The sequence below is a fragment of the Cibotium barometz genome, chromosome 60 (genome assembly GCF_041138505.1).
Source record: "Cibotium barometz isolate CiBa-2024 chromosome 60, ASM4113850v1, whole genome shotgun sequence".
NCBI classification, from domain to species: domain Eukaryota; kingdom Viridiplantae; phylum Streptophyta; class Polypodiopsida; order Cyatheales; family Cibotiaceae; genus Cibotium; species Cibotium barometz.
In genome coordinates this window covers 39,309,047-39,323,683 of record NC_141105.1, presented here as the reverse complement: position 1 = coordinate 39,323,683, position 14,637 = coordinate 39,309,047, and the positions used below count along the sequence as shown (strand labels likewise).

At 40.0% G+C, this 14,637-nt stretch overlaps 1 protein-coding gene across 1 annotated transcript; it reads right to left on the bottom strand.

The window, feature by feature from the left end:
* Nucleotides 1–10,295: 10,295 nt before the first annotated feature.
* Nucleotides 10,296–11,060, bottom strand: LOC147605337 (putative germin-like protein 9-2). Its single transcript, XM_086794180.1, has one exon. The coding sequence runs from the start codon at nt 11,005–11,007 to the stop codon at nt 10,378–10,380; it is 630 nt and encodes a 209-aa protein (XP_086650306.1). The 5' UTR covers nt 11,008–11,060; the 3' UTR covers nt 10,296–10,377.
* Between the last annotated feature and the right edge of the window lie 3,577 nt (nt 11,061–14,637).

Sequence of the window (14,637 nt, the reverse complement as noted above, 5' to 3'; positions counted from 1 at the left end):
ACGTCCCTGCCTCATATTTTACATCAACAAAAAATTATTTCGGAGAGTATAATTATTTTCTTAAAGCAAGCTTTTTCATGCTTTCTAAACTCGTTAACAACTAAAATTGCCATTTTTAATGCATTTTTCTCACATCAAGGACACATTTTTTCTTTAAAATGGAGTGTGTAACTTTTTTTAAAATTAGACATCTTTTAAATATAAGATTATTCATAATATTTTAAAATTTATCTATGCATAACAAACTCTCCCAAAAAAAACTATATATTTATTTATTTTTAAATTTTGATACTCAAGAGCTTCAAAATGGATTTTAATACTACTCTCATCAAGAGCTAAAATAGGGTTTTATAATTAAGATCTTAATTGTCTGAAGATAACACTTCTGTAATATATTCATATACACTAATACCTTTTTATAGTTGTACTATATTTATATAAACTAGTAGTTTTTTATACTTCTAATATATTCATATAAATTGATAACACTTTAAACGTAATATATTCATATAAACTGATAGTTTTTTTTATAGTTCCACTTTATAGCTCATCCTCAATCATGCAAACATGGCAACAGACCCAAGGAGTTTGAGCTTCAAGTACACAATAAAAAAAAAATGTACTTGTGGATGGTGAAGAAGAGAATGTCTCATCTACTTTCTACAGGGAAGGCACCTCAACTAGTGATGGTGATGGTATAGATACCAGTGATCACGAGGAACCATAACTATGCCATGAGTTGTATGTTTAGAAAACAACTCCCTTTTAGACTTGTATCGATTTCTTTCTAGATTAAAGATGGCAATAATAAATGGTGTCTTATTTTGACATTTTTTTTAAAACTTATTGTTAGATTTTCAACTATAATCTCAAAAAGTAACCAAAAACGCGTCTTTTTCTCAATGTCAATTTTTTTGAAAAACAACGTGCAAAGCGCCCAAAATATTATCATTTTTTAGCAGTGTTGTACGCATGTGTAGACCACTTTTAAAAAATAGGTTAAAAGTGAACCTTTTTTACGGAATTTGAATATGCCAAATGTTTCTCATTTTTAGAAAATATTACCTATTTTGTCCGCCAAACAGTGTTGTGTCACAAAACATTACAAGAACTTAATCAATCTTGCACCACTTCTACAAGATTCACTAATCTTACTCTTTTGGCATCAATTTCAATAAGAATATAAGAGTTGTGCTTTTCATGCTTTAGTTTTTCACAATATTCATAGTTTCTTGAAGTTTGTAGAAACGTCTCTTAAAGAAATACCATTTTTTGTAAGAAATGATCAAGATTAAGAAATATTTGATTAGGAATAACTCACTGATATTAAGTCTGCTCAAGATTTGTTTTTTGTACTTAGTCTTTACAAACTTTATAAATCTGCACCAGGATTTCTCTAAACTCCACTCTGTAAACAAACTATGTCTAAATATGCAAAATAAAACTCTAAGCTTTAGATAGATTTGCTCAAATTTGTAACATAACTGCAATCTACACATAAATCTGCTCAAATCTAAAACATAACTGTAATCTGTACACTTTCTTGATAAACTTTACACTAGGATTTGCACAGCAACCAGCAATCTCCCAAATTACCAAGAATCTAAAGAAACTAGAGAAGTGTTAAAGGAAACTAGGATTTATGAAAAGATTTGATGAGAGAAATCACTAATCAAGAAAATTGTACACCAAACTCAGAGAATAGGACTTTTGAAAATATTCCTAAGATACTTAAAAGCATATTAAACACCACATGTTTGGGATAAAATTTAGAAATAATAAGAAACTTATCTTATTAATTGTCTTGAGTATTTTGTATCTTGCATGCTCGAACTTGGAATAAGCACCAAGAAAAGAAAAATGATCAACTCTTCTTTAACTCCTATCGAAGATAATTTGTAGCAAAAAACAAAATCAGCGAGAGAGCAAGTGTGTGTATATACGTGCATACTCTTTTTTTCTTTTTCTTTCTCATTAGAGCATGTGAGCAACATGTCATCAATGTATAAAACGATGACCAAAAAATAATCTTTACTCCTCTTTACATAGAGGGTACTCTCAATTGGACTATTACAAAAACCATTTGCAACCAAGTATACATTTATCTTCTCATACCATGTTGTGACAGTCTGCTTAATGTCATATAAATATTTTCTCAGGCTACATACTTTAGACTTGTGTCCCCTTCTCAATAAAACCATCAAGCTGAGATAATGTCCTATAAAGATTTTCTTAGCCTCCTATGTACTTTAGACTCATGTCCTCTTCTCAATAAAACCATGAGGTTGAGATATATAAGCCTCTTATTCTATGCCCTTCTCCTAAGCATAACCCTTTCCAACAAGCCTTGCCTTGTAGTGGCCAATGTTGCCATTAGCTTTACGCTTTAGCTTATAAACCCACTTCGTACACCAATGGCCTTTTTACAATAAGACAAATCTGCTAAATATCAAGTGTTATTTTTTTGAGGATTGAGTCGTACTCCTCATTGTTGAATGGCATGCATCCAATGATCATTTTCATGTGCGCCCTCAAAGGAAATAGGTTCCTCTTCTACTAGCAACCATGTTATATAAATATACGGATGGTAAGTCAAAGGTGTGGTTTACCATGCCTTTTGGCAAGGTGTTATACACTTAAACAAAAATTGTGCAGTCTTCTAAGATTGTGTTTTGTGTACACATGTGATGCTCTCAAGGTTTTACATGCTAACGAACATGTCATCAAAATTCATGCAACCATCATGAGACCCAATAAATCGATGGATTATTCCACCTTCCGACACAAAAATCATGCAACCAACACATTAGGAATTTTTTGGACCAATAGGAACTCTTTCATTGCTGCAGAAACTCTATCCCTCTTTAGTCTACTCTAGGTTCAGGAAGCCTATTCTCAAAATCTAACCCTCTTTTAAGCTTTCCATTGCTGCACTGAAAACCCTGAACTTTCTCTCCTCTCCACTCTTCTGTTGTAAAACAAGCTTTTCTTTTCCCTTCTTCTCTTTTCTTACCACCATGGCCTCCAGGGAGAAGGTGGAAGAGCTTGTGTTGCGTAACACAAGAAATGAGAATGGAGTTTAGGCTCCAACAAGATTCAGGGTTGGGGCTTGGGTCTACATGCAGCCAAGCTCTAAGGTACCACATCGAGTGCGTCAACTGGGGAATATGCTACATCATTGGAAGGGGCAGCTACAAGGCTTCAAGCATACTAAGAAGGAAGGACTGGTTGCCATAGTGCAACATGTGTATACCCTTGGAGACCTATACATTCAAGGCCAACGACCAAGGTTTCCTTCAAATTGTCAGTGTAACATAAACACAGCTTTAACAACATGCTAATATTGGATTTTTTATTTCAAATTTTCTTATGATTCTCCATTTTCTTATGTCTCTCTGTAGATATTTTCCCCTCTAATTATGTTGAGGAACAACCACTCTAAAGCCTCACTGGAGTTTTCTATGCTATGCATGCATCCAAGAGAGGTAATGTTTGTATCTCAAAGCCCAAGTGATCTTGTACAGAATAATATCTTTTTCTTTTCTCACTCATATTTTGTAGATAAAAAACTAGGTTTATTAAAATGGCCCAAACCTGATGCTTGGACCATCTTATGCTTAAAGTTTAAGATGGTAAGTGATATCAAGACATCACTCAAGTTTTCAAAGGCATCTAGGTCAGTAGGGCTAAATTGGTTTTGTCCTTTACATGTTTTTGTGCACATGTTCAATTCCATGCCAATGCACTAAACAAAAATAATGTATATTTGTAAGGAGGTACGGTCTGACCTCATTCAAGGATTACTAGGAGAGGGTTGGGAGGTTAATGAGGGGTCACATCAAGGTGATGTGTACAAGTGCAATGTAGTAGATTCTACAGTGTCTTTCAGGTTCTTGAAGGCACGCTCTATTTTGTACATGTGTTCGCACTACCAAAGATGGATGCAAAAGCACGGGACATGGATCCCACTTCAAGCCTCAGAAGAAGAAATTATGCCTATTGAGGTAGTTGTGATGATGCAAAATGGATGGATTGAGTGAGTGGCAGCAAGCAAGCATTGGAGCCTAGCAGACCTGCGTGAACACTTTAGCATCATGGGCTTTGACAATGTGGAAGAGTCAAGTTTCAAGTTGATGAGAAGAAAGGTATATCTGATTCCACTACATGTCTAGAGTTAACCCTTACACTTTCTGGTTATTGTGCCACTTTCTATATTTTTACAGATTGGGAAGCGTAAGGAGGGGCCAACCATGGTCTCATAATCATGGCAAATGGGGGACCTTGAATTTTCAGCAGCAAGGTGCATAGCCCTACCAACACATAGTAGGCATGTGGAAGAGCTTGAAGATGAACTGAGTATATGAGAAAATAGCCTCTATTTTGATGTACGTGAGGGGCAAGAGTTTCAGGATCGAGGTGAAGGCAATGACAAGCTTTCAAGTCAACAAGGACATGGAGATCAACATGAAGTAAATGTCACAAGAGGGGCAAAAAATGAAGACATTCTAACAACTTTAGATTAGATGACATGCTTGTAATTTTGTAGCAGGCTCTTTTTTAACCAATATTTATTTAATTGAAATCTTAATATTTTTGCAAACTGTAATTTTTTTGTCTAGCAGTCTCTTGTGAAAAGGCCAAACTTTAAATTTTAACTATAAATAGCCAAAGGTGCCTTCTTTCTCATTTTCACCACACGCGATAGAAACCAAGCACGAGCTCACACTATCTCTTTGCATTCACATGGCTACCCACTTTGACAACTTCTGTGAGTTCCTCTCCACCACCCCGTGGGTGGGCAAGAGCAAGCTCTTTGTAATGTTCTCTCGTGAAGTCGACTTTGAAAAGTCGCTCGCCCTTGCGTCCCAACATTATGAGACGTAGATTGCATACATGGAGCAATACTTGGCTCCCCACTCCATCTCCTTTCCCCATTGTCCCAATTATCGACGGGTGCCTGTTGAGTTGCTTAAGTACATTCAACAATATGCCCGCCCCTACATCTAGTACCTTGAACGCTTCATCGACATCTGCATCCCCGCAGGAGCTTACTGTACCTTCAATAAAAGCAGGAGGTGAAGAGGTTGGGGAAGGGCAATTTAGGAACTAGGTTCCTCTCGTGGCTCGCTACTTTTGCGTTCCTCATCAATCACGATGAGGATTCGGATGAGGAGATAGAGATGCCTGCATTGCAGTTGGCAGGGTATTTGAGGGATGACAAGGAAGTGACGGCAGTAGGAACGAGTGCTGGTGTAGAAGAGAAGCTTGCATCAGAGCACTTTCTAGAGGGTGCACAATCTGCAGCTGAATAGCCCACTATAGTAGAAGATGCGAGGCCATCTTCCCCACACGAGGAGAGCAAGGTGCTGCCAGAGCTTGAGATCAATCTCTTGAGCACCATAGTGATGGAAGGTGAAGAATACTTATTTCTTCATGACCTTGAAAAGACAGCTGGCTTGAGAATGGATGAATGCTTGGGCATTATATGCACGCAATGTGAGGTGGACCTTAATATGTCCAACCTCGGTCCTTACCTAGAATAGTGCTATATTACCCCTTGGAGAATCTATCACAGAGACAGTTTCTTTGGTCAAGGAAACTGTGGTTGAGACCGTGGAGCAAGCCCTAGTTCTAGAGAAGGAATTCACAACCTTACAAGACAAGCTAGAGGCTGAAAAGGATACCCTTGCTGCTGGAGTAATGGAGGAGACCAAAGCACCAAAAAAGGATGAGGCTAAGTCCTCGATTGACCTCTCCGCCCCCACCAGCACTTTGGCAAAGAAGACATTGAGCAAGAGGTAATAATCGACCTTTTGCAACCTAGAAACATTTGGAATTATGTATAGGAAAACATTTTGATTTTTTCTTTGATTGTAGAGGGTGGTTGAAATTGACGCATTTGCTAGGAGAGGCGGCGGCAGCAGAGACCAGGCCAAGGTCCATGGACATGATGCTGTGTTGGTGCACTATCTTGGTCAACTTCCTGTGGATGGCATCGCCATTATCCATAGGGACTACACCCCTCAATCTGCCTTCACTCTCTTCTTTTTGAAAGCCCTCTCTAAGGTACTCTGTGTAGCCTCTATGGCACAGAGAGCACCAAATGTATAGTTCTGATTAAAAAATCCCTTGCCTTCGATGTTTTTGGTTCTGGATTTAGGGGTAAGCTTCTTGCTCATATAGGTATAGCCAAAAGCATAGGCATAGAGGATCCTCAAGTGATCCATACTTGTTCATGAAATACACACCATGTGCATAAACTATGTGCTGTACACATGACAATAGAATTTAATTAAAAAAAGTCAAGGTTAAAACACCAATTTATTTTTTACTATACAACTTACCATATAGTGTGTTACTTTACTCTCTCCCCAAGCACCTACACTTTTGGTGAATTCTATGATATGTTGTTGGAATGATGCTCGTTCTTGGGCAGTTGTGCTACTTTGATTCATAATGCGAACCATGTTATCGAAATTTATCCAAAGCTGTTTGCGCATATTTACAAAAGCTGGCATTGGACAATCTACATTTGTGGTGATTGCACACATGTCTCTCCAAAGTCCCCAAGTCTTCTTTGAATTCTCTATGTTTGCTAGCTTCTCCAAAAATCTCCTTGCCTTTGATCCAGTCATGTGGAGACCTTTTGAGCAACCTCGTATGACATACCAAAGGCCTGCTTATTCACTTCAATTTTCACGTTTTCGCCATGGCAGCCTAGAGAATTCAAAAGATGCTCTAATTTACCAAGGGTTACAACTTTCCTCTCTTGTGTAGGCATTGTGAATGCATAATCGATATGGCACTTAAGCAATCGATCAAAGATTCTCATGAATGCATGAAGTGTGCAAAAGTGAATATTCTTTAGTGGAAAATTAATGATGGGACTCCAATTTGAATTCCTGTTTGGTTCTCCTAGCATATCACGAGACATGACACCTTCCACCCATCTTGCATTTGGTTGTTCCTCATCTTCATCATCAGTTGACTCGATTGGATCTACTACATCTTCTTGTTGCTTCTTCCCATTCTTGGGAAACACCATATTAGTGAATTTGGGAATTTCCCAATTCCCATTTTTGAATACTTAAAAAAGGGGGACATGGATAACATGTTTGTAAGTTTCTCAAAACCCTATCATATGACCTATCATTGGAAAGCGCTTGAAAAATGGAATCTAAAGAGCTATAAAGCGCTCATTTTGGATTAGTGGTGTTCAAGTTATGGTTAATCCAAACTTTTGACCACGTGTCCCAAACTTGTGGGAAATTCCCATATTCCCCAATATGGTGTTGGGACCTTTCGAGGCATCCTTTCCAACATAACCAACCTTCTGTATACCTTTTTCATTTGTCTTTTTCTGCCTAGGAATATCAATCTGAACATTGCAGTATGGACAAGGCCATCTTGATGTCGCGCCTTGAGCACAACCCATCATGCATTTAATTGTCTTCAAATCTCCCCCAAGATGCCAATCCACCTTGAACTTTTCTGTGTTTTCTACGTCTAAAAGTTGACCATCAATTTGCTTTTTGATTACATCTGTTATCCAGGGAGTCCTTTCAAACATCCATGTCAATACCTCATGTGTCTCCTTCGGTACCTCGAATGCACCAAGCCACCAGACCTCTTTCTCAGATTGCACACTAAAACTTGGTTTAGTAGTCTTTTCCCATGCACAGATCATGGCCTCATTCATGAGCGTAATGATCATACGTTCCAGCTTCCGACCTTTCACAATTTGGCACTCATCTAGCTTGAGCGCACAAATGAAAGTGTGCTCCCCAAAACTGCAAATAAACAATAATTTACAATATTAAAAACAAAATAATCGTCTTCATTTTCTACTAAAAAACATGAATAGTAGCAATTGCAAGTTCTCACCTTCTGGTTGAAAGACCATAGAACTTCACCATAGCTTGTTGTAGTCTCTCAATATGAACAAAGACGTTATTGTAAACATCATAGTGAAATTTTATACTTGTTGTCTTGATTTTCTTTCTGCTCGACCCTGTGTCTAATGTTAGTGTGCCCTAAACGTGATAAAACTGTCCTATAGCAGCTCGCTGCACATCATCATTATTGACACGCTTGACATTGTGAATCACCTTGAGTGTAGGAAATAAAGTGCTAGTGATTCCTTGTCTTAGAAATGCATCTTTTACAACCCGACAGATTACTTGGTACCCTTTCATGCTGATTCCAACCGCATCACAAGCATGTTGAATTAATGAAGAATCGATGGAGGTGGTAATCTCGCTCACTACATTGCTAACAACAGCTTGGCGTATTTTAGGATGATGAGGGTCAATAATAATTGAGAGAATATCCTTGGTATTCAGAATGGCTTTGACCCAATCCTTCCATCCCACTTCATTAGAACCACACACCTCTTGGTAGAAAACTCCTGGCAGAACACAAATCATGACTATTTTGTTTAAATCACTGAGTGCATAATGAAAGTTTATGTTACTTACTTTGTTGTACGAATCCTTTTCTTCCGTACTCCACCTCCTTTAAACGCAAGAGATTCTATACCAGCCAATGTCTTTTTACGTTCACGAGCACCATTTGGCATTGCTTTGAGTCGTTTGATAAGTTCCTCTAGCCTTTGAATCTTTGCATCCTTCTCCACATTCTCTGCGAGGATCTCTTTCATTTTATTTGATGATGTTTTAAGTCCTTCTTGACATTGTAAAAGGTTGAATTGTGATGCTTGCAATTGAGATTGGAGAATATGGGTTTGCCAAGCTCCACTTGTAGTCAATCTTCTGCAGTATCCTAACAAGCCAAGCTCTCCTTCACTAACAAATTGCTTAAAAGATGATAAATTACGGAAAGGAGGGTTTGCTCTTAATGGAGGATCAACTGGATAGAGATGCCCATCAACCCAAAGATCTACATTTTTCTCCTTAGCTATCCTACGAGCTTGGACAGATTGTGCACCAGTAGGATGGGTTTTTTTAGAGCTGCCATACTCTTCAGGAATACGAATGTGTAAATCAACCTTTCGTTTTCTAGCTTCACAAGGGGCTACACACACAGCTTGCAAAGGCTCCATAGCTAAGCAGAGGGAGAAGCTAAAGCAGAGAGATCCTCATAGAGAGAGAGAGAGAGACAGAGAGAGACAGAGAAAGAGAGAGAGAGGGAGGGAGTGAGTGAGAGAGACCGTTAAAACTTTGCTGTTGTTGCAGGTTTAACACAAATCCGTTTTTCTAAGTAGAAAATGATATTTTTGATATACAAATATACTAATCATCAATAAATTACATTTATGAGAAAATTTAAAAAAAAAATAATTTTTTGGGGTCCCCACAATTTCAGGATCTGACAGTTAGTTATGTTTATGGGGTTGTGGGGACCTGACAGTTAGTTATGGATGTACTGGCTCCTGACAGGCTTTTGACGTGACCCTTGAATTATAAGCTTTTTAGAGGAAAAATTTTATTTTCATCATACATATTGGTTGGGTGGTGTTTTTTCACCTCAAAATGAAAAAAATAAAAAATAAAAAATTTTCACTTTTTGGGGCCCACCTAAATACGAGAATGTTTTGCTGATGTGGAAGGGAGATATGGTGGGAGTTAATGAGAAAGGAGATTTCAAACTGACAAGAAAGATTCAATTTATAGAGAGTAAAGATAAAAAATTCAAAAAGTAACAGATTTAAAGTCAAAAAGTAAGAGAGAGAGTATGAGAATATTCCCTTTAAAAAGTGAAACTAGGGAGGTATGGCTGATGTGGCAAGGCAAAAAATAGGGGTCATCATAGCCTTTGTTTTCCTTAAGCCCAGCTTTTTAAGCTCTAATCCCTTAAAATTAGGAGTCCTTAGGAGGCCCTTTTTGGGTCCAAAAAATTCCTAATGATGTCGTTAAAATCGTGCAAGAGCACACCTAGTTAACTAGAGAGAAACGCTTAACCCAAGGCAATTTAAAAATGAGTAGAACGTGGTGTGGCATTTTGAATGTATTGTGGGTTTATGAGGATAAGAAGCCTGCATTGCACTTTATAGTGGGGAATGTGATGCTTCAAATTTAGCCTTGCTATAACAAGCTTATCACATAAAATCTGAAAGCTCTAGAGTAAAGGCATTGCCAAAAAGCTCTAGAAGTTTGTGTGGCATTTTGAACGTATTTGGCACGGTTTTATGAGGATAAAAAAACTTACGAATTCTTTTGATCATTACTATATTTGTGTGGGCATATGATAGCTACCTTATGATTAAATGTAAAAGTCTGCGAGGTGCAGAGAAACTTTAGTCTTGCCAAGGTAGCGTGGCATTTTGGAAGGCTAAATAAATGAATTAGTTGTCATTTTTATCTCAAAAGAAGCAAGCAGTTGCACGAGGCTATATGGAAGTCAGTCTAAGAAATCAGTTTAGCTCTTGGCGGCGAAGGGGGCCTGGAGCTGGGCGACGGTGGGGATAGAGACCTTGAAGGCCTGGGAGAGGACGGCGGAGGGGATGCCGGAGCCGAAGAGGGTGGCGGGGAGGGAGACGGTGCCGGGGTTGGAGCTGCTGAAGGAGGCCAAGGCGAAGGCCTTGCTGTAAGAGCTGGGGTTCAGCTGGAAGTGCACGAGCCCTTTGGGAAAAACGAAGAGGTCGCCCTTGTGGAGCGTCTGATTGAAGAAGTGACCAGCGCTGTCGACCAGGCCTACCATGACGCTGCCGTCGACCACGTAGAAGAGCTCGGTGGCGCGCGGGTGGGTGTGGGGAGTGTTTTGGGAGCCCGGCTGGAACTCCAGGAGAGCGGCGGAGATGCCCAGGCCGCTCAGCGCCGGAAAGGCGTCCTCGAAGGCCTTGATGGGCTTGAAGGCGCCCGCCGCCGCGTTGGGCCCCCCACGGAAGCCCGTGAAGGTGAAGAAATTGCCATCCAGCATGCTGGCGTTCATGCCCGCAGGCACTGAGAAGTCCGTGGTCAGCTCCGGGTCGCTGGCACCCGCCATCTGGGGCACCGCCAACGCTAACGCTGCTGCGCACATGAGCAAGGCATGGGAGAACATGGCCATCCTAACGACGTTGATGATGCTGGTGCTGGAGGATTGAATGTAATTGGAGGCAGTACGATGCTGATAAGTTTGAAGATGATGATGAGTGGCCAGATATATATGCTTTGGCAGCAGAGAAAGAGCGGAAGTTCCAAAGACTCCAGCAGCCGGCACCTGTTCCATGATCGCCACTTGGAAGGCTCGCGACACAGTTGAGCATTATGGAGTGGCCTTTCCCGGCCGTCATTGCCGCCGGGAGAAGAGACGAAGTGGAGATCGCGTGTATGACGGCCGACCTAGAGATCGTGCATTCTTGTGACACGTCAGTATTCTGCAGCGCGTTCTTGTGCCACATCAGCATTCTGCAGAATCCATTGTGCCTCTACCGAGTTGGCAGAAATCTTGGACCATTCTGCAAAATAAACCTGGATGGCGCCTCCCTCGACGGTGGCCGGTAAAGCCAATGCGACCACGCGCGCGCACATACACGGAATGGGGTGCGGCCATGAGCCTCCCCCTCCAATCACAAAACACCAAGAAGACGATTGGGGTCCCACAGGGCTTCCAAAATAGTTGGCTCCAGAACTCTCACTTGGCATCATGTGAATGTGACAATCGGTGCTTTTTCTATATATGTTTAAACCACTCACATCATGCATGGCTTCACGATACCTTCAATGTGTTTCAATGTGTGCACACACCGCCACTAATTCCTCGCCCACACAACAAAAACAAGATGATCTCACTAATTGGCAAAAGATGAGGTAGGTTTAATATCTAGACTCATCAGCGAGACCATCAGTAAAAGGTGCATCTCGGTTGCACCTTTCGTCCCTCCCTTTTGCATAACAAGACTAGTCACATAAAGTGGTTTTCCAATGCCTCTCGAGATCTTGCAATCAACTTTCCCATTGCTCATTCAAGTTAATAAATAAATACTCATGAGATGCGTCCTCTCCTCAATACCGACTCCCACACCACTTTTGATGAAACGAATGGTTTTAATTCAAATTCACCACTCCCTCAGCCCTCTTTGGAGCAACGTTACCTTCTAATTCAAAAGAATTTGAAGCTGAAAAGCATTGTTGAAGCATTGTTGAAGCTGTTGAAGATCTCCTTGCTCGTAAAAAGTGTCCTCACTCATGAGCTTGAACTAGAAGACATTTGCTTTGCCAAAGTGCTGTTTTTGATGCCCAAGAGACTTGTAATAAAGAGTCCAAGATAAGTTATCATTCATTTACTTTTTTCAAATTTGATGGTAAGAAGAATGGTTGCACTATTTTATTATGGTTAAATGAATTCGATGACTACTTTGCTAATGAGCCATTTTCTGAAAGTGATAAGATTAAGTGTGTAACTAATCACTTGATTGTTGATAGAGCAAATTTATGGTGGAATGTCATGCACAGTTGGCCTACCACATGGGTCGACTTCTAGGAAAAACTTAAAGAATATTTTCTTTTGTCCCATAGTTTCACCTTTAAGTACGTCATGCTTGGAGTAAGTTTACATGGACTAATTATGATGATATAGTTGCCCAATACACTGATAAAGCCTAAATGAGGGAGAAGAGAAAGGTTGGAAGAGCATGCGGAAAGCCTAAATGAGGGAAACAAGTAGGAAAAATAGATATTTACATTAAAAGATGCCTTCTTTTAGAGATATTTGACTTTTGGGAGGGAAGAAAATTTTCAAATTTTAGGCCCCACTAGGCCACGAGATTTGCAAGTGGGGAGGAGTGCACACTACTCTAAAAAGAGCATAGTAACTTAGGATTAAATGTGGTCCATTTTTAGCCCATATTCTCCCTAATGAACCAAAGGAATGTAGCTATTTATAACATAAGAGGTGAACCGTTACACATGCTCATTCCTCTCAAAACCAATCAATTATAAATCTTAGTCAAACTAATTACGACGTGCTTCGAACTTTGTGAAGTGTCATTCCAACAAGCGTAGCAACCAATTGCTAAAGCAATTGTGAAATGTATCAAGCACCAAGGTAAAAATCGATCTCCTCGTACCAAAAGTATCACAAAACTGCCCTGTTTCTCTGTAGGAGCTGCGCCGCCTGCTCTACAGGGATTTGGGGATGATTATAATGTTAATTGATGAGGTATTTGAGACCCCAACACACTTGGGTATGTGTGCAACCAGTCAATGCTTGGATTTTTGCCAAAAACATGCTCCAAATGCATCAAATCTTGACTCCTTTTTCTCTGTTTTGTGAGAGCTCAAAAACCAGAATTTTCCAATCATTTAAATACATGTAAATTGCTCCAAAATCACAGTAGGGCTTGCATAGGAGTTGCCAATACATTCCTCTTTGTCAGATACATGTGTCTTTTGCCAGAATCACTTCTATTTCACCATACATCAGTGCTTCCAAGCTTTAATGGAAAGCTTCCAAAAACCAGAAACTTGCTTTGCTTTGAGTTGCTCTAAATTGCTTTGTTTTTGCTTGAATCACCTGCAATCTGCTCAAGGATGTTTAGAAGACCTTACCTGGTAGGCCAAGCTCTCAGATCTGATAAGAATCGGTGTGCTCCAAGCTTCACAGCTCCAATGGCAAGCTTCACAGCTTCTATTCACAGCTTCTTCTCCCTCTTCAATCACTCACTCATAAACCCTAATAAACAGCACAAGTCTCTGATACCATGTTGAAAGAACGGTAGAGGGGGAGGAGACACACACACAGGAGAAAACCCTAATGTATATTGCAAACCCTAACCATAGAGGGAAGCCATCTCCCTTCGCACACAAAGCATAATACCATAATCCATAATACACACAACACTATGATTTGTGTCCACACACTTCTAACCCTAGCTAATGTCCACACACTATGACCAGCTGAACACGCGGTCATTTATGTCTCACACATATTCCTAACTAACGTGCCAGCACATAGCATAGCTGGCTCACACTGACATCGAGCTTGAATCTCAACAGGGTCCACCTTGAAGACAACTTGCTCACAATGCTCTGATAGCACAAATGTGTCCCTTTGGTTTGTCCATATCTTTGTGGACTATACTTGAACAAATATGCTCTTATCTATGTGCATGGTTTTTCTTGTGGTCCTTGAGTTACTACCTTGAACCACTTCACATCAAAAATGAATATAGAAAACTTTCTAAACCTAACCTTGATAATTTCTTGTATCCTTCCACAGTAATCAAGCATGCCAACTTCACTACTTAGGTCACTTGCACTTGAACGACTTTCTTGCATGAAATTTTCTTTGACACCGCAATCAAATCTTGGCTCGTTCGAGTTGTAGCGGAAGAGATGAGATGCTCGAAGGCGAAAGCAGTCATATCTTGTGACTGGGTGAGGTCGGGAACACCAGATAAGTGTGGAACTTCCATCTATAAAACCAAATTCTTTGATTAAAATTCTTCATTAATGAAGCTTAAGGAATGAAAATACAATATGTAAATGCTCTTTTTGAGTTTTTATTACAAATTTCTCATAAGAATTCATTTTTCCTTATTAGCTTTCAACAAAGTTTTTTTACCAGCTGTGACTCACCACCGCCCCCTTCGCGATGCCCCCTCCGAGGGCGCTGGCGGTGGAAGTAGCATCAGCCTCTCGTGTGGGGCAGGGATCCACACTTGGGGCCTCGCCTACTACGGATATCCGGACAAGA